General features: G+C 60.2%; 5 protein-coding genes across 6 annotated transcripts; 2 read left to right on the top strand and 3 right to left on the bottom strand.

Moving 5' to 3' along the window:
• The first annotated feature begins 90 nt into the window (after positions 1-90).
• On the top strand, positions 91-3,272 carry GGTG_00065 (glycerol kinase). The gene is made up of 2 exons (XM_009217805.1): positions 91-2,566; positions 2,653-3,272. The coding sequence occupies exons 1-2, from the start codon at positions 1,198-1,200 to the stop codon at positions 3,105-3,107; spliced, it is 1,824 nt and encodes a 607-aa protein (XP_009216069.1). The 5' UTR covers positions 91-1,197; the 3' UTR covers positions 3,108-3,272.
• Positions 3,273-3,836: 564 nt separating this feature from the next.
• GGTG_00064 lies at positions 3,837-7,628 on the top strand. Of its 2 annotated transcripts, XM_009217803.1 has the most exons (7): positions 3,837-5,111; positions 5,428-5,448; positions 5,572-5,597; positions 5,687-5,700; positions 5,768-5,819; positions 5,952-6,147; positions 6,228-7,628. In XM_009217803.1, the coding sequence occupies exons 1-7, from the start codon at positions 4,983-4,985 to the stop codon at positions 6,693-6,695; spliced, it is 906 nt and encodes a 301-aa protein (XP_009216067.1). In that variant the 5' UTR covers positions 3,837-4,982; the 3' UTR covers positions 6,696-7,628. The 2 variants fall into 2 exon arrangements, with proteins under 2 accessions (XP_009216067.1, XP_009216068.1); XM_009217804.1 differs by having other exon boundaries at positions 5,428-5,597.
• Positions 7,629-7,980: 352 nt separating this feature from the next.
• On the bottom strand, positions 7,981-10,503 carry GGTG_00063 (glycerol-3-phosphate O-acyltransferase 1; the record flags this gene model as incomplete). Its single annotated transcript, XM_009217802.1, has 2 exons — positions 7,981-10,185; positions 10,273-10,503. The coding sequence occupies 2 exons, from the start codon at positions 10,501-10,503 to the stop codon at positions 7,981-7,983; spliced, it is 2,436 nt and encodes an 811-aa protein (XP_009216066.1).
• Positions 10,504-12,548: 2,045 nt separating this feature from the next.
• Positions 12,549-15,050, bottom strand: GGTG_00062 (RING finger protein; the record flags this gene model as incomplete). The annotated part of the gene is made up of 2 exons (XM_009217801.1): positions 12,549-13,916; positions 14,010-15,050. 2 exons carry the CDS (start codon positions 15,048-15,050, stop codon positions 12,549-12,551), a joined length of 2,409 nt encoding a protein of 802 aa, XP_009216065.1.
• A 530-nt stretch (positions 15,051-15,580) lies between these two features.
• On the bottom strand, positions 15,581-16,793 carry GGTG_00061 (polyubiquitin; the record flags this gene model as incomplete). Its single annotated transcript, XM_009217800.1, has 2 exons — positions 15,581-16,690; positions 16,772-16,793. The coding sequence occupies 2 exons, from the start codon at positions 16,791-16,793 to the stop codon at positions 15,795-15,797; spliced, it is 918 nt and encodes a 305-aa protein (XP_009216064.1). The 3' UTR covers positions 15,581-15,794.
• Positions 16,794-17,436: the final 643 nt, after the last annotated feature.

The following is a 17,436-nucleotide window of genomic DNA, read 5'->3' as shown; positions in this document are numbered from 1 at the left end:
AGCTGCGAGCCCCAGTTCGCTTGGGGTCATGTGCTGCCGCCTCCCCGCAGAAGTTGGGGTACAGGTGGCAACGGCGGCATGGTGGCAGGTGGGGGTCAGCACTGAGAGAGCAGGCGCACGTCTGGATATGTGGGTGCCCATCCGAACAGCCGGTGCCCATCCGAACAGCCGCTAGGCACAGGCACAACAGGCACAAGGCAGGCAGGCACGCAGGCACACACAGTGGGTGCGTGGAGATCGATCGATCTTCACAAGCTTTTTTTCTTCTCTCCCTCCCTCGCCTTTCGCTCACCCTGTCCCCGACGCGCGCCACATCCCCTCACCTGAGACGGCGGGCACCTACTACCCAGGTAGTGCATATCTCTGTGCCTCCATACTCGGAGCTGCTCTGTCGAGCTAGGCTGTCAGCGGACCATCCCGAACAATTTCTTTGCGGTCCGCCAGGCTTTTGTGTGATAAAACACACTCGGCCTCCTCCCGTCTTTCCCTCTCGGTCCCCTTTTCTCTTGCTACTCCGATGAAGAAGTCCCTCAACTCCTGTTCTTTCTACTCATCCTCCCCCTCCTCCTCCTCCTCCTCCTTTTTCGCGCCTTCTATATCGCAGCCAGGCGTTGTGTCCCTCCCTCACTCTCCTGCTTCACCACTTCCTCCCAGTCCTTGGCTTATCCACACACCCACCCACACTTGGCCGCACGCCCACACCCGCGCCTCTGGATATCGGCAGACAGCACCACCACCCCCGCAGCAGCTCGACCCGAGTGTCTATCCGCGCCATAACCGCACCGTCGGCCTGTGCGCCGTCTCAGCCGCCTGGGTTAGTCTGCTTCGTCCAGTCGTTTGCTGAAGCCGGGGCGGCAGGGCCTTCTCCTCACACGCCAGCCAACCTGCCGAGCCTCCAACGATAATAATAATACCCCGCCCTGGCAGCAAGCTCAGAAGCTACCTCGCATCCCGCTCGCCCTCCCGCTCCCGCCAGTGCCATCACATATCGCGCAAATCACGCGCTTGTTTGGTACCGTCAGCGGCGGCAAAAACATCACACCCTCTTCATCCTTCTCTTTTCAGCTTCCTGTTCGGGTAATCCGAACAACGCCATCCCCCTCGTTGGCACACTTCTTTAGCCGCTCTACCTCGTCATCTTTCTCTACCTCCACATCCTCCTCATCCTCTGCAAGACCATCCTATTCATCATCCAACATGAGCTCAGCCATCGCATTACAGGTGGCCGCACCGCCGGCGAGTGTTGGTCGAGAGACAAAGCGCCCTCGTATAATAGAGCCCGAGGTCGTTGAAGCTGTGGTGCTCAAGGACACGATTGCAGACATTGTCCCGGAGATTGAGGTGGTGCAGGTTGAGAACGCTGCAGTGGCCCAACATGTCGAGAATGTTGCGCAGCCCCGGGAGGCGCAACCTGTAGTCCAAGATACGGAAGGCGAGGTCTTTGTGGGCAGTATAGACCAGGGGACGACCTCGTCGCGCTTCATCATATTTAACCGCCAGGGGGAGCCGGTCGAGGGCCACCAGATCGAGTTCGAGAACCTGTATCCCGAGTCCGGGTGGCACGAGCACGACCCGCTTGAGCTGCTCTCATCGGTCGAGGAGTGCATCGAGCAGACGATGCGCAAGTTCTCGGCGTCCCGGCCTGGCGCCTCGGTGCGCGCGGTTGGCATCACGAACCAGCGCGAAACGACAGTCGTGTGGGATTCCGTCACGGGCGAGCCGCTGTACAACGCCGTGGTCTGGCCCGACACGCGGACGGGCGGGCTCGTGCGAGAGCTCCGCGCGCGGGAAGGCAGCGCCGACCTGCTGCAGCTCTGTGGCCTGCCGCTGTCGACCTACCCCAGCTCCGTGAAGCTGCTGTGGCTGCTGCGCAACGTCGAGGCCGTGAGCCGCGCCTACGAGGAGGGTCGCCTCGCCTTCGGCACTGTCGACTCGTGGCTCATCTACCGGCTCAACGGCGGCGCAAAACCGCCTGGCGGCAGGGGTCCCGTGCATGTCACGGACGGGACCAACGCGAGCCGTACCATGTTCATGAACCTGCGAGATATGAGCTACGACGACAAGCTGCTCGGATTTTTCGGCATCGACCCGGCCAAGGTGCAGCTGCCCCGGATCGTGCCCTCGGCGCACCCCACGTCGTTTGGCCAGATGGCTTCGGGGCCCCTGGCCGGCGTGCGCATCGCGGGGTGCCTGGGAGACCAGAGCAGCGCCGTGGTGGGACAGTGCGCCTTCGAGGCGGGCCAGGCCAAAAACACGTACGGCACCGGCTGCTTCCTACTGTATAACGTAGGGCCGGAGCCCGTCATATCAAAGTCCGGGCTCCTGGCCACCGTCGCCTTCGACTTTGGGCCGGAGCTGGGCGGGCGCGCGTACGCGCTCGAGGGCAGCATCGCGGTCGCCGGCAGCGGCGTCAAGTTCCTGCAAGGGAACCTGGGCTTCGCCAAAGAGTCGGCCGAGATAACGGCACTGGCCGAGGGTGTCAAGGACAACGGCGGGGTCGTGTTTGTCACGGCCTTTAGCGGCCTGTTTGCACCGTACTGGATCGACGATGCTAAGGGGACATTATGTGAGTCCTGGGCTTATGGCTCCTTTTCTGTTATGCTAGTGCCTAGCGATTTGCCTCGTGCTGACATGTTTCTCTACAATGCAAAGTTGGCATCACACAACACACACAAAAGGGGCACATCGCCCGGGCGACCCTCGAGGCGACATGCTTCCAGACCAAGGCCATCTTGGACGCGATGGAGCGCGATAGCGGGCACAGGCTCGGGTCGCTGGCGGTGGACGGCGGACTGTCCAACTCGGACCTGTGCATGCAGACGCAGGCGGACATCAGTGGGATATCGGTCGACCGGCCGGCGATGCGGGAGACGACGGCGCTGGGGGCGGCCATCGCGGCCGGGCTCGCGACTGGGGTGTGGAAGGGGCTCGGGGACCTCGCCGAGGTCGGGCGCAAGAACAGGCGGCTGTTCGAGCCTAGCAAGGCCAAGGGCAACCGCGCGCGCTTCAAACGCATGTTCGCCAAGTGGGAGCAGGCCGTCGAGATGAGTCGGGGCTGGGTCAGGGAGGAGCACGAGGCGGACGAGGCGGATGAGGATGAAGAATAGCACGAGGTACGAACAGACATGAATTGATGGCTGGAAAGGGTTTGGCGTCGGTGGTTATAGGGGGCTACTTTGCAATACAAGCTGGAAACATTCTTGTACTGTAAAGAGGCACCATGGCCTACTGCAAAGATGGACCGTGTTCATGCATGGTGTCCCCGAAGCCCGTGACCCTAGGGCGCCGCGGCTTGCACCTTGGGAGCCTTCAGGTGCATACAGCTAGGCAGCTGGGGGCACCCCAGAGCCCGGCGGGGGTTATCGTCAGCATGTGGGGGCAGCCCGATCCCCGCTCCCGATTGGGTCCTATGCCGCGTTGGGAAGCATTCGGCAAGACGGGGTCGGATGGTTAGGCGTGGCGCCCTCGGTCTCCACGAGAGTACGTGAGTCCGAGGGGGAGTGAGGGAGGGAAGCGCTGCTGGCTTTCCTGCCTCATGTGTGTCGTGCCACGGTGCGTTTCCGAGATCTGGGGATCTTCCCAGTCCGCCCTCGGATTGTGAGAAGGCACCTACCAGATAGGTACAGCACCTATAAAGCAAAAGGATACCTATATTAGACAGGTAAACGGCACAGCAACAGCACAGGGCCGTCACCCCACCTCATCAATCGCGTTGCGTCATCCAGGGTCCCCCCCACCAGCGCCACCCCGCCCCAACCGGCATTGTTTGTCTGTGGTTTTGGCTGGCAACACTACTGAGCTGCGCCTCAATTTTCTTTCTTTTTATTGCGTCTAGACACGTAGGTGGCTTTTTTCTTCTTCTGCTTGGTTGCCCGACTGGACACGGATTGGGAGTGGCTGGTTCGTTGGTTACTACCTATCGCTGCCTGACGAGTGAGCCACCCACTTACCCCCGTGCCAAAAAGGCAGCAGCGCAAGAAAAAGAAAACCCCGTTTTTCGCCTCTCGAGCACGAAACAAAAACAGCCAGATATACACAAAGGAGGCCTTTCCCGGCCAGACTTTTAAACGGAAATCTGCATTGAGAGCCAAAGCTCCACCCGCCGCCCTCCGCTCCGTATTTGCAGCAGGCAGGCACATCCATCCATCCCCCGTGTCTCCCCGCTCTCCCGCTGCGTTGCCTGTCTTTGGTGAGGAGCCTCTCTTTATTAGTCATTCAGGCTTTTTTGCTGTCGACTGACAGTGCTAAACCTTGCTCCTCCATTTTGGCAAAACGGCAACCTTCCTTTGCTACCTGCCTTTCCTTTCCTTCCTCTTCTTTTCCTTCTTTTTCTTCGTCTGCTCTTCTGTTTGCTTCCCAGACGGACAGACAAACCTATTCGATCGATAAAAAGGCCCGCCGTTTGCTCTCATCTGTTTCTGGCAGAACAGACCGATTGACCGAGCGCTCGCCGTTTATTGATCCCACCTACCCTGCCTGCCTGCTTGCCTGCCTGCTGAGGCATTCCTGTGTGCGGCACTCGCTCTCCTCATTTCTGCACTTCCGACTCGTTCTTGGCACTGTCTAGCTGCACCTCGCTAGCTCTTTGGCACTTGGTTACCTATTCCCCCATCCATTTAAGGGCCGGCAGACGCCTCGCAGAAACCCATTTCCTTGGCTCGACGCATTCGCTTGCTGCTGAGCTTTACTAGAACCCTCAACCAACCTGTCTGACATCGACGACCACCTAAAGGAACCGGCACTTTCTGGCCCTGCACCCTCGCCGCATTGACACCCGCATACAGTGCACAGTGCAGCCGCCTCCCGCGGTTGCAGCCGTTCTCGGGCCTCCAAACCAACCCCCCAAACGCAGACTACAAAGTACCAAGGCCTCGGTACTCCCCTCCACGCACTCAACCACCACCGCATCCAATACAAAGCATCACTTAGAGCTTCGGCCGGCGCCATCGCCGCCGCCCGCAGACATCACCATCACCATCACAATGGCTTCCACCACAATGGCTTCCACCACGCGGCCCCAGTTCCCTACCACTACCACCCCGACCTACCAGTTCCCAACCGACAAGCTCCGGCTTCGCCAGACTCAGCATGGCAAGACCCCGCTTGTGCTGGTGAGTTTTGACCTTTCATTTCCGCGTTCCCACCGGCATTCGTTTGGCGGTCCCTTTGCGCCTCTGGGCGGTTCCATCAGAACCTGGCTGTTACTGGGAGAACGGTCCCGCTGGCGCCGCCCCCGCTGGCCCGCCCCTCGCGCGACATCGGAGCAACGGACTCGCGAGGCTCGCTGGGCGTAGCCGGCGCGGAGCTGATTGTCCTTGTCACTGCCATTGTCATGGCAAAGCCCCGGTGCCCCGGCCGAGGACTGCCTGCGTCTCTTCTGGTTCCTATCGCACGAAATGCTGACATGCTTTTTCTCCTTGTTTTCAGGTGGCCTGTGGGTCCTTCTCGGTTTGTTCTTGTGCCTCCTCGGCGGCTCAGCGGCAAGAAGCTCCGCGCGGGAGACGGCCATGTCCCCGCCCGCCTGCGGGCTAGACACTATCCATAGCCTTATGCTAACCCGTGCTCTGGCAGCCCATCACCTACCTGCACTTGAGAATGTACGCCGTTTCCCTACTCTTCACCTTTTTTCTTCTTTTTTTTCGTCACTTGTATACAGTGCGAACGAGCTAACCCGCCCTGCTCACAGGTTCGAGATGGCCCGTATGTGCCTCGACCTCTTTTCTGCTTCTCTTTGCGGAGGCTCTGGCTGACCACCATGGATCAACAGGCGACTACTGTGGCATCAACACCAATTATGAGGTCGTTGGTGGCTACATCAGGTATATCTCGTCCCACCTGCTCAACTCCGCCCTGTAACACCCGCCGGAACTGGCCCGCTCCCGAATCGTTCTGCCGCGACGCCGGTTGCCAAGCTTTGGGTCGTAATAAGCCTAACATGTGTCCTTACCTAGCCCCGTGTCGGACGCCTACAAGAAGGCTGGTCTGGCGCCCTCCTACCACCGCATCAACATGATTAAGCTGTCTCTACAGTCAAGCTCGTGGATCATGGTCGACGAGTTCGAGACCTCGGTCCGCAACCCTGCCACGGGCGAGCCCGAGTACACGCCCACTGCCCAGGTGCTGGCCAAGCTCGATCACGAGATCAACGTGAGTGCACCCAGGACCCCAGGTCTCGGCAGAGACTGAAAAGCGGGGTGACTGACTAACATGGCTTTTTCTGCAACAAGACCGTACGAGGTGGCATCCAGTCAGTTGAAGATCCCTCCATCAGAAGGCGCGCCAGGATCTGCCTGCTCGCCGGCGGCGACCTGATCCTGACCATGTCCACCCCTGGACTCTGGGCCCCTGTGGATCTCGAAGTTATTCTCGGCCACAACTTCGGCGCCTTCATTGTCGAGCGCTCTGGCACCGATACGGAGGAGGCGCTTGCCACGCTGCAAGAGTACCGAGAGAACATCTGGGTCATCCCACAGGTCATTCAGAACGACATCAGCTCGACCAAGATTCGGCTATTCCTTAAGAAGAACCTGAGCATCAGGTACCTTATCCCAGACGCCGTCGTACGGTACATCGAGGAGAACGATCTGTTCAACGGCGAAGTCTCCTCCAAGAACGAGGATAGCGCCCCGGCTGCTTCATCCTCGGTAGCTGGCCCTTCGTCAGCACCAGCCCAGTCAACAACGGCCGACCCTTGAACCCGCCCTTGGCGGTTGGATCCTGTTGTGTTTCTTTCTCTTCTTCCTTTTTATTTTTTATCTTTGCATTTTTCTGGACATCTTCTAGCCCGGCAGCGAACTAAGCGGAACCCGGCGGTTGTGGCACGAGCCCGTGTGGCTGCTTAGGGGAAGCTGACCCCATCTTAAAACTAGAGGGCTGGGCGGGCGCGATTCCCGGCGTCATGACACTGTACTTGGAACATGGTACCCTGTTTTTTTTATTGGCCATTGGTTATTGGCCATTGGCTTCTACATAGCGACCCAGAAGCTCGACCGAGCGGCATTCCGTTTCTTGTTGTTTCTGCTTGCTTTCTTGTTTATCAGTCTTGTCTGGCCTCTAGGGTGCGATGCAGAAATTGGTCTAGCGGCTGACGTCTCGCTTGATATCATTGACATGGAATCGAAAATTTCATGGCCTGTTGAGGAGCTTTACACTCTGCTGTTCTAGTCGATGCTGTATGGGAACTGAGCGCTGTACGTGGTCGAACTGTCGTTAAATAATCCCACGTCACACAACATAAAGGGTCCGGCTTGGCGAGCTGGCGACGCTACACCAAGGATGTCACTCGACGGCCGCGCCCAGGACCCAACCGTCATTAGTCCTACAACAACAGGCCATGACGACATGTTTCCTGCAGTGTGAATCCTTTTTTGTTTTGTTTTTTTGGTCTTCACGTCCGGCCGTTCGGAGAATTCAAACAAGCGGAGGTTATGGTGACAAGAAACGTAGACGGGCTGCAATTCATAATTAGAAGACATGGTAGCCCCGAGCTGTAGTCTTACATGGCGTTACGCCTTTATAACATGAACAGCGCAGCCGCAAGAGAAATAGGCGGACAAAGATACGGTAGGCACGAGATGAGGTTTGGCGACGCCGCCAACAGCCATAGGAGAGGTAAAAACACACACAGAGGAGGACAAGGAAAAAGAGGGACGTATATAAAAGCAAGGCATTCATAGGGCCATTTCCCCTCTCTTCCTGGTCTCCCTGGTACCCTGTAATTTGTTTAGATAATCCCCCCCTGTCCGCTCGATTTCGGACATGTCCCCCGCCGCCGCCCCCTGTGCACTCCTGTGGGATTTGCTGCACTTGCTGCACGGGCCTAGCCCTGTTTACTTTTCCAACCTTACTAGTAGATATAGGATAGTGACATTGAAAAAGAAGAAACTGAAAAAGAAATATAAAAAATGCACATCGCACCCTCCTCCAGTTGGACTTGGGTTTCAGGTAGTATCCCGTCACCACCGCCGCCCCCCCTTATCATTACGTCATCTTCTTCCTCGCCTCGTCGTAATACGACTCCCCATTCTCCTCATCATCACTATCGGCGCCAATCTCCATGCCGCCGGAGCCCGACGAGGTGTGGCGGTCGAGGCCGCTCTGGCGCCTGCGCATCTCACCGCGCTCGCGCATGGCCTCGCGGATCTTGCGGCTGGCCTCGTCGAACCCCTCTTGCGAATCCAGGGCCGTGAAGCCGCTGATGGGGAAGCCACCCATGGAGCCGAACCCACCCAGCCCGCCGCCGCCGCCGGCGCTGCTCGTGCGGCTGCGGTTGCGCGACGGCGGCCGCGTGGCAAAGATCCCCGCCCGCCCGATGTTGCTGAAGGACTCGTTGCGCGGTATGGCGCGGCTCGACTGCGTCGTGCGCCGCTGGATGCCGCCCGGCGGCGGCGTGGGCGGCTCCGACGGCCCCGCGCTCGCCGACGACTGCTCGCTGTCGCGCCGCTTCTTGCCCGCCTGTTGCCCCGGGTCCCTCGGCTGCTTGGACGAGGTGATGGGCGAGAGGGGCGAGAGCGGGGCGCCGTCGGCCGCCTTGATCAGGCGCGTCTGCTCAAAGTCGGGGAACAGCTCGGGGCCCAGCGTGTTGACGAGGTGCGTCACCTCGGCGCTGAGCTCGGCCCGCTGCTCCTGCAGCTTCTGGAGGTTGTACTTTGACGTCGGCAGCATGCAGAGCAGCAGCGGGCGGAGCGACTTGAAGATGTCCATACCGATCTCGCCGAACCGCAGGGCCGCAAAGGTGATGCCGATGAAGATGGGCCAGCTGATGGTCCAGACGACCAGCGCCACCACCTTCCAGTTGAGGACGACCACGTTGGTGGGTATGAGGCCCCAGAAGCCGTCGGTCGAGACCTTGTAGGCTACTAGGGTGCAGTAAAAGTTGTAGAAGCAGGGCGCGACGACTAGCGAGACGAGCAGCTTCCACGTGGCCATGACGTCGCGCCCCTGGATCTTGACGGTGGACGCCGCGAGCGCCTGCTCGGCCTTGCGGATGCTGATGATCTTCGCGATGACGAAGACGGGGAAGAAGAGGACGAGGCCCGGGAGGGTGGCGAAGAGCAGCACGACGAGCTTGATGAGCCGCGCCAGGAACGTGCGCACCACGCGGGGCCACGACATGCGGATGACCTGGACCTGGTGGTCGCGCACGTTAAGGTAGCGCAGGGCCTGGTTGTACTTCTTGACCGACTCAAGCACGCGGATGACGCGCTCGTCGTTCTTGTAGCGCTCGTAGCCCAGCGCCAGGCGGCGGTTCAGCTCCACCACGACGGGCAGCGGCAGCTTCTTGCCTGTAGGGTTATACAGGCGGCGGGCTGCCTGGATCAGCATCAGTGTGTCGTAGTCGGGCGTCGACACCGTCACGGTCGAGAGCCCCTGGTGGACCTGGTCCAGCAGCGTGCCGACGGCCTCGCGGCGCTCCTTGCCCTTGTACTTCTCCACCAGCTCGGCCGGTACGTCGATGGCCGCGCCGAACTCGACGACGGCCCGCGAGCGGAACTTGTGCGCGTGGAAGTAGTTCATGCCCACGGGCACGATCTTGACGCCGCACCCGGGGTTCTCAGCCATGGCGCCCAGCGCCATGATGGACACGCCAGGCTTGAGCGGCAGCAACTCTGTGCGGTCGTGGCTGCCGCCCTCGGGGAAGATGCCCACGCAGCCGCCGGAGCGGAGCCGCGCAAAGACGGCCTCGAACACCTTGCTCTGGTCGATGTGCGGCGCCGTCTTAAACTTGGTGCCCTGGAAGTTCGCCGCGCAGCCCCTGTGCTCCTTATTTGTGAAGTTTCCGTCCTCATCGATGTCGTCGCGCCCGGTGAGCTGCTGCATGGGCAGCTTCCCCTTGAGCGGCCGGCGGATCCGGATCTCCTCCGGGCCGATGATCTGCGCAATGTCCACGTTGGACCCGGTCTTGCCCTTGACCGACGGCAGGAAGAGCCCGCCGCCGACCTCGGCCTCCCTGTCGAACCGGGTGCCGTAGCCGCGCACGAGGGTCGGATCGCCGATGGGGTCTGGCAGGTAGATGGTGCCGCTCGCGGGCCTGGCCGAGTCCTGGGCGCGGCCGACGGGCACGGCGCCGACCTGGCGCGAGGCCCAGCCGATGAAGCCGTGGACCGATTTCTGGGCGATGAGGAGGGACACGCGGCGGGCGGCCTCGCGCTTGAGGGTTCTTTGGAGGATGAGGGCGTCGACGAACTGAGTTTCCGCGCGGGGCGCATTAGGAGTTTTGTACTAGGCGGTGCAAGGGGGCAGGCACACAAAGGCGAACGCTGAGGGACCGACCTGGTTGGCGTGGGGAGCGGCGACAAAGAGCACGGGGCCATTGCGCGGGATCTTCCAGGAGCTGCGCGGGTGTATCTCGCGGAAGAAGAGGTCGGCCGTGATGGACATGACCCAGAGGAAACTGTCGTACTTCCAGTCGACCATGGGGTACAGCTCCATGGGCGCTCTGCCCCGGTCCGCCTCTCGCGCCGGCACGCCGGCGCCAGCGCCGGCCTGGCCATTGGTAGCCATCGCTGCTGCCGCCCTCTCTCGCTCGCCGCCTCGCTGTTCTCGGTCGACGGCGGGTCCGGTGTGCGTGTTTGCTAGACAGCCGGGCACTCACGTCTCGACGCGGGCATGTGAGAAGCGGGCGAAAGGAGGTGGGGTTTGTTTGCGGACGAGGGAGAGCACGCGAGGTGGTGAGTGGCCTGACGAGGAGGCCGCGGGCGTGTGCTAAGCCAGGCGAGGGCGAGGCAGAGATAGCACAGGTGGAGTGGCGAGGTGAGGGTCTCGAGGGCCGAAGGGCTGCGGGCTGCGATATAAAGCACCTGGCGAATGTGCACAGACGCTCAAGGTTTTGGGAAGGATCCAGAGCGAAAAAGAAAGGATGATGGCCGGAGAATTACGAGCAAAAGTAAAGAGAAGGAAAAAAAGAGGCTTTGGGTTGGCAGCAAGGGGTGCCGCTGATGGCTTGGAAGACAAAAAAGAAAAGTGCATCCATTCATCGCTAAAAGGATGGAGCTGCACCTTGACGGCAATTGAGTACAAGGGGGATACCTACGGCTGGAAGGATGGCAAGTGGGGTAGCTCCCCTGAGGCGCCCCCCAGCGCGTCGGCTTGCCCGGGCGTGGCCTCATAACGCCCTGCCGCAGGTACCATAAAGGTACCAGCTCCACTGCGATACAGCAGGCAGCACGCCATTACGGGCCAAATTCAATTCGCGCCTGCCCTCGATTGGCCCGCCACACCTGTTGCCCCTCGCCCATCAATCGATCGATCCATGGAGGAGACCAAAAAAAGCCCACGCCCCCGTGCCATTCCGTATCGCGCCATGCAAAAAGGCGCAGCAGTTCGCTACATCGTTTTTCTTCGACCCTTGCTCGGCATCCTCAGCCGTAACGGCCTAGCAACGTAGAGCAAAGCCGGTGGTGGGTGCGCTTGCCAATGACACGACGGGCGGGGGCCATCCAACCACGTCCTTTTATTCCTCGCCCTCTTACACAGCGCCCGTACAAGCGAAAAAAAGTGCTTTGGGTCGGCCGACCCATGACACTATGGCTCCCCTCGCGCCGACCAATGCCGTCCCAGCATGCAGCCTGAGACTGACTGGCTGCCTCGTGGCCGCCCGCTCTGAAGACGTTGGGTCTGTGCTTGGCCCAGCTGGGCTGGGGGGCTTGGGATTTGCTTGGCTGGTTTGTTAGTTTGCTGGTTGGCTGCTTCATGCCGCCTACCACTCTCTTGTTTTTGTCCGCCATTACCTCTCAGGGACAGTGGTGTTACATGCGCTAAGTGAACCTGCAGAGAGATAAGGGGTCGTAGTTGGATTAAGGGGCCGGTACGCTCCTAATTCAAGACCTGTAGCCCGTATATGCTTCACAGCTGGGTCGATTGCTCACAGAAGCCACAACTTTCTTTGTCTTATCCAGCAAAATCAAAACTTCTGCTGGCCCTACCTCCTACCCCAGACTGTCCCCCAGAGCCCGACTACTGTAGCACAAGGACAGGCGCTAGCCCGCCCACTAGCAGAGTGGCCGTTTTGCCCTCCTCATGCGTCATGCATCGACTTTACCTGACCGGTCCCAGAGACACGTTCTGGGCTAGTGGGAGGGGGGGAGGGCTGGGCGGCGGCGGCGGCGGCGGCGGCGCCTCAACACTTTTTTCTCCTGGTCCGCAAGACGAGTCGGGAAATGTTGGGAGAAGACGAGAACGAGGATGGGCTTCCCGTTGTGCGAGCCCCTCCCTCCCACCTCAGGAATCAAGCCTGCACGGGCATGCGGCTCGGGGAGCAGGGCTTATCGGCTGCCAGGGCCTGCTGGGTCGTTGAGGGTTTGTTTATCAATTGCTCCACGTCATTGGACGTCACCACGTCGGGTCCTGGCGCTCTGATATCTTTGCCTTTGATATCCACATCTCCGCAGCCGAGTCGACAAAGTCAACTGTACTGGAGATAACAACATGCCCGTGCTCCCGAGGTTGCATGTCTTCACAGCTTCCGTCTCCGCTTGTCAAATACACCCCTGCGCTCGTATCGCCGAGCTCTACGCTCCCGGGAATTGCCACCCCCCGCCACTTATACGTCACCTCTTGGCCCGCCCCTTGCCCTTCCCCTTCCGCCTCTCCTCGGCCGTCGCCGGTACGCTCGCCGAGCCCGCTTCCAGCTCGCCAGCCTCAACTTTGCCCTCGTTCTCGAGCTCCCTCAGCTTCTCCTGCCCCGAGATGAACATGGTCAGGTCGCGGTTCATTTCCTCGAGCTCTGTCTTATCGACCTTAAGCTGCTCCACCTCGCGCCTGAGCCCCTCGAGCTCGCCATTGACGTGCCCTATCCGCTCCATCAGCCCCTCCCCAACCTTCTTCTCCTCCTGTAGTGTCCGGCCGAGCGACCGCGCCAGCTCCGACGCCTTGTCCGCCCGCCGCCGCTCGCGCTCTACGTCTCGCTCGAGGGAGGGTATGACCTCGCGTTTCAGCGCCGCATGCGCCGCCCGTACCTCGGAGAGTTGCCGCAGGGCGTCCGAGGCGGCGCTGCCTGCCGCCTCGGCTGCTGCCCCCGCTTTGGCTGCCTTGTCAGCCGCCTTGCTGACGAGCTCCTCAAAGTAGACGCGCTGAGACTCGAGCTGGCTTGTTAGAAGATGCGTATACTCGAGCCCGATCCGGTCGAGTTTGGCTCGAGGTACTACGTCATCGTCGTAGCCCTGATTCTGTCCCTCCGGACCTCCCCTCTCGTCCCATCCCCCTTCGTTACCCTTGCCCCTCTGCTGTGCCGCGTTGCCATGGTTGTTTCTGGTTCCCGGGGTCACGCCCACCGACCCCGCCGGTAGCTCCACTACCTTGCCCTCTCCCTTCTCACGTATGAGTCGGTGCACCCACATGTCCCCCGCGTAGTCCCAGACGTGCTGCGTTTCCAGCTCAAGGCTGAAAGAATGTGCCGTCTCTTTCCAATGGTCCTTGGCGTGTCCACCCCTGTACCGGCCGCACCCCACGTTACCGCAGATGAGGCAGATCCACAGGTCCTCAGCCTCGTCGCATACACGACAAAGGTTGGAAACGCCCGCGCCGAAAGGCTCCGGGTACTGGCCGCCGCTGCTCCTGTCGGTCGCCGTTGCTGAGGACGAGGACTGGGATGGTCCCGTGTCGGTCGTGCTGCCGGCAGATCCGAGCAGAGAAGGGTTCGTGGCCCGGCAGACGGGACACCCAGACCCTTTCCACGTTTGCAAACAGGTGCAGTGAAACACGTGCTGGCAGAGTATGGTCATGAGGCCTGTTGTGTCATCCATGCGCTCAAGGCAGACAGGGCAGGTCGGCAGCTCGACAAGATCGGCGGTCGGTGGTGGGAAGGGCCGTAGCGAGTTCGAGACGGAGCCCGATGGGTCCTGAAAGCGGGCTAGCGGCTGTTTTCTCGGTGTCTCGACAGTGATCGATTTGATAAACGTGACATGGCAGATCTCCGCCTAGATGGGTGCATAGTCCCTGGGCATCAGTTTCAAGACCCTCTCAGCATCGAGTGCTTCGGCTGGGACAGAATGTGGATCCTGAAGACATACCTCGAGACTGTTGAAGACCTTCCCATCAAACTCGGTACGCCACTCCCTGGCCCGCTCAGGGTCTCTGAACTTCATGAGAACCATATAGCGGTTCGTCCGGCTCGTCATAACCATGCGATAGTGGCTCACATCGCCACGCCACGTTTCGCCAACGAACCCGACGAAGTCGCTCGGAGATAGATAGCTTGGCACCGCAGGGACGCACAGGATCGTTCCCTCGTCGTCTCCTGTGCCTGTGCCTTTGGACTTGCCATCTTCGCCTGTGGTGAGCGCGCCATCCGCGCCCCCACCGCCGCCCTCCCTGTAAAGGTGCACGATGCCCCAGCCCACCGCCGTGTTCTTGGTCTCGAGTGGCGTGAAACGCGCTCTGGTCGCCTGTCCAGCGCCTCCAAGGGTTGGTCCGAGCGACGCTGCCGGAGTGATCAGCGACCCCTCCCCGTCGCCGCCTCCAGGCGAGGAAGCGACCTGAGTTGCCCCTGCGCCACTTCCGCGCGCCGGGTCCCCAGCCATATCAAAACTCTCGATATTCAACCTGCCGAAGCGCCAGTCCCGAGCCGCCGTCTTAGGCCCGAGGCCAGCGTCGAACCTCGGGGGAGGGAAGCTTTGAGATCTGGCCCGCCACTGCAGCGGCCGTCGCTGCCGATCTGCCGTGTCCGCGGTGTGATGTGTGTCTCCAGAGGACGACAGGTTCGACGGCGCGGTCGGCCGCGATGTTCCGCAATCAACCACCCGTGAACCTGACAGCGCCGCCGCCTGCTGAGTCGAGCCAATGTGATGCCGATCCTCTGGCGGGATGTAGTCTTCGACGACGAATCTTTGCGCGTGCTGCTGAGGCCCGACTCCGCCACAGTCCGCCGGCGCGGCCGGTTTCGCGATCGCTCTACTGCGGGGATGGGAAGGGAGGTTGCCAAAGAGGGCGTCACCGTCGGCAGGGATCCAGATGGTGTCGTTGGCGTCGCCTATACCTCCGGGTGGCGAGAAAGCTTCAGGATTTGGGGATGAGTAGAGCTCAAACTTGAGATGGTAGTGATACGAAGTCATAGCCCTTGTGTCGCTATGAGCAGCTTAGTTTTCGTGTCGGCCGTTCGTTTGGTAAGAGTCAACGGACAAGGACCTGAGAGCCTTCGTCTTGGGGCCCGCTCAACATCAATCGGGTTGGGGCAAAATTAGCGGCGCTGTTCGTGGCCCCCAAGACAGCGAAGAAGGAGCAGTTTCCCCACGTGCTGGAGACAGCTCCTCGACTTGGGGACCGATCGTACAGGCCATCCGATCCGGCATGATGCTGCCAACGGGAATAGCGACGTTGCACACCAAAAGGAGAAGGCAGGTGGGAGGGAGGGGTCGTGAAAAAAGCATGCAGATAATGAAAGAAGAACGAGCTGCTTAACCCCACCGTACTACATGTTTGCACTCCGCCCAGGCTCCACATGCATCGTGGCAGTGATGTCAGCCGTGTCAAGGTTTCCGATATCGCCAAAATCGGCAAACGACAAACAAAGATGAGGCGCTGACCGATTGTATTCACACTACTCAAGACCTCTAAAAAAAATATTTAGAGGCTTCACGGCGCTCCTGGGATGTTCACATGCGCATGGTAAAGATAAGAGCAGACTGCACTCAGAGTCTATTGTGATGGCTTCCACGCCCCGTGATGTCCGAGACGGCAGAACTATGGAGATCCGACGAGTTCCAAACACCCGGCCATCCTGTTCATTACTGACCAAACCCGTAAAACGCCGATCCATATGTCATTCCAGTTCACGTATCGATTCGAGCTCTGCCACCTCACTGGCCACCACGGAGGCGCAGCACCAGGTGGAGAGTCGACTCCTTCTGGATGTTGTAGTCCGACAGTGTGCGGCCATCCTCCAGCTGCTTGCCCGCGAAAATCAGGCGCTGCTGGTCCGGAGGGATACCCTCCTTGTCCTGGATCTTGCTCTTCACGTTATCAATCGTGTCCGACGATTCAACTTCGAGCGTGATGGTTTTTCCGGTCAAGGTCTTCACGAAAATCTGCATGCCACCGCGCAGACGAAGCACCAGGTGGAGGGTGCTCTCCTTCTGGATGTTGTAATCTGACAGGGTGCGGCCATCCTCCAGCTGCTTGCCCGCAAAGATCAAGCGCTGCTGGTCCGGGGGAATGCCCTCCTTGTCCTGAATCTTGCTCTTGACGTTGTCGATCGTGTCGGAAGACTCGACTTCCAGCGTGATGGTTTTGCCGGTGAGTGTCTTGACGAAGATCTGCATGCCACCGCGGAGGCGGAGGACGAGGTGCAGCGTCGACTCTTTTTGGATGTTGTAGTCGGAAAGAGTCCGACCGTCCTCGAGCTGCTTTCCAGCGAAGATCAGGCGCTGCTGGTCGGGCGGAATGCCCTCCTTATCCTGAATCTTCGACTTGACATTGTCGATGGTGTCGGAGGACTCGACCTCCAAGGTGATCGTCTTGCCCGTGAGGGTCTTGACGAAGATCTGCATACCGCCACGGAGGCGGAGGACGAGGTGCAGCGTCGACTCTTTTTGGATGTTGTAGTCCGAGAGGGTCCGGCCGTCTTCAAGTTGCTTTCCAGCAAAGATGAGACGCTGCTGGTCGGGCGGGATTCCCTCCTTGTCCTGGATCTTCGACTTCACGTTGTCGATGGTGTCGGAAGACTCCACCTCGAGGGTGATGGTCTTGCCCGTCACTGTGGTGCAAGAGACGTACTGTCAGTAAACTGTGTCGCTCAAAGACTAGATGGTCGAGTGCGAGTGGCGAGCGGACTTACGAGTCTTGACGAAGATCTGCATGATGACGGTGGTTGGGTTGTTGATGGCAGTAATTGATGGTGTAGGAGGTGAAGGAAGATGCGACCAACGCAGTTGGTCAGATGGCGTACCAAAAGCAGATGCAGATGGCAGTCGGGGTATCGTGGGAGGGTGAGAGTGGAAGAAGTCGGGGAGCGGTCGGGAGGAGTCGTGGCAGGTTTAAATACGGGAGCTGACTGGGAGTGGAAGGACGTGGAAGGCCAACAGGCGGGCGAGGGGGATCCAATAGAGGGGCAAGGGAGCCTGGCCGCCCGGCGTGGCTGTGAGTGCGTGCGAGGAAAGAGGCAACGCCCAGCGCTGCGGCGTGACCCTGCCGTCTCGGACCATTGAATGGGTGATTCATCAGCGATAGCAAGCGCGTTCCAGAACCGGCTAGCAACCCTGCAGGCCAAGCAGATAAGGAAGTCGCCAGGACTTTTGCTGCCTGCGTTTCTGACCGTCACAATGTGTACTCGATACACCCACGGCCGCGTGGATCAAGCGCCAGCCCACATGGGCGGCCCCACCCCAGCTCTGCCTGGTGACCCCCAGCCACAGGTTGGGACGAGGAGTGCCCAACCAGGAAACAGCGGAGAGCGGCCACCATGATTCCAGTCCAGATCTGCCTCAGCTGAGGGCAACAGCC

This window comes from Gaeumannomyces tritici, assembly GCF_000145635.1.
Source record: "Gaeumannomyces tritici R3-111a-1 unplaced genomic scaffold supercont2.1, whole genome shotgun sequence".
In the NCBI taxonomy this organism is placed as follows: domain Eukaryota; kingdom Fungi; phylum Ascomycota; class Sordariomycetes; order Magnaporthales; family Magnaporthaceae; genus Gaeumannomyces; species Gaeumannomyces tritici.
Note: the sequence above shows the minus strand (reverse complement) of the source record. Positions and strands in the feature narration are given on the sequence as shown.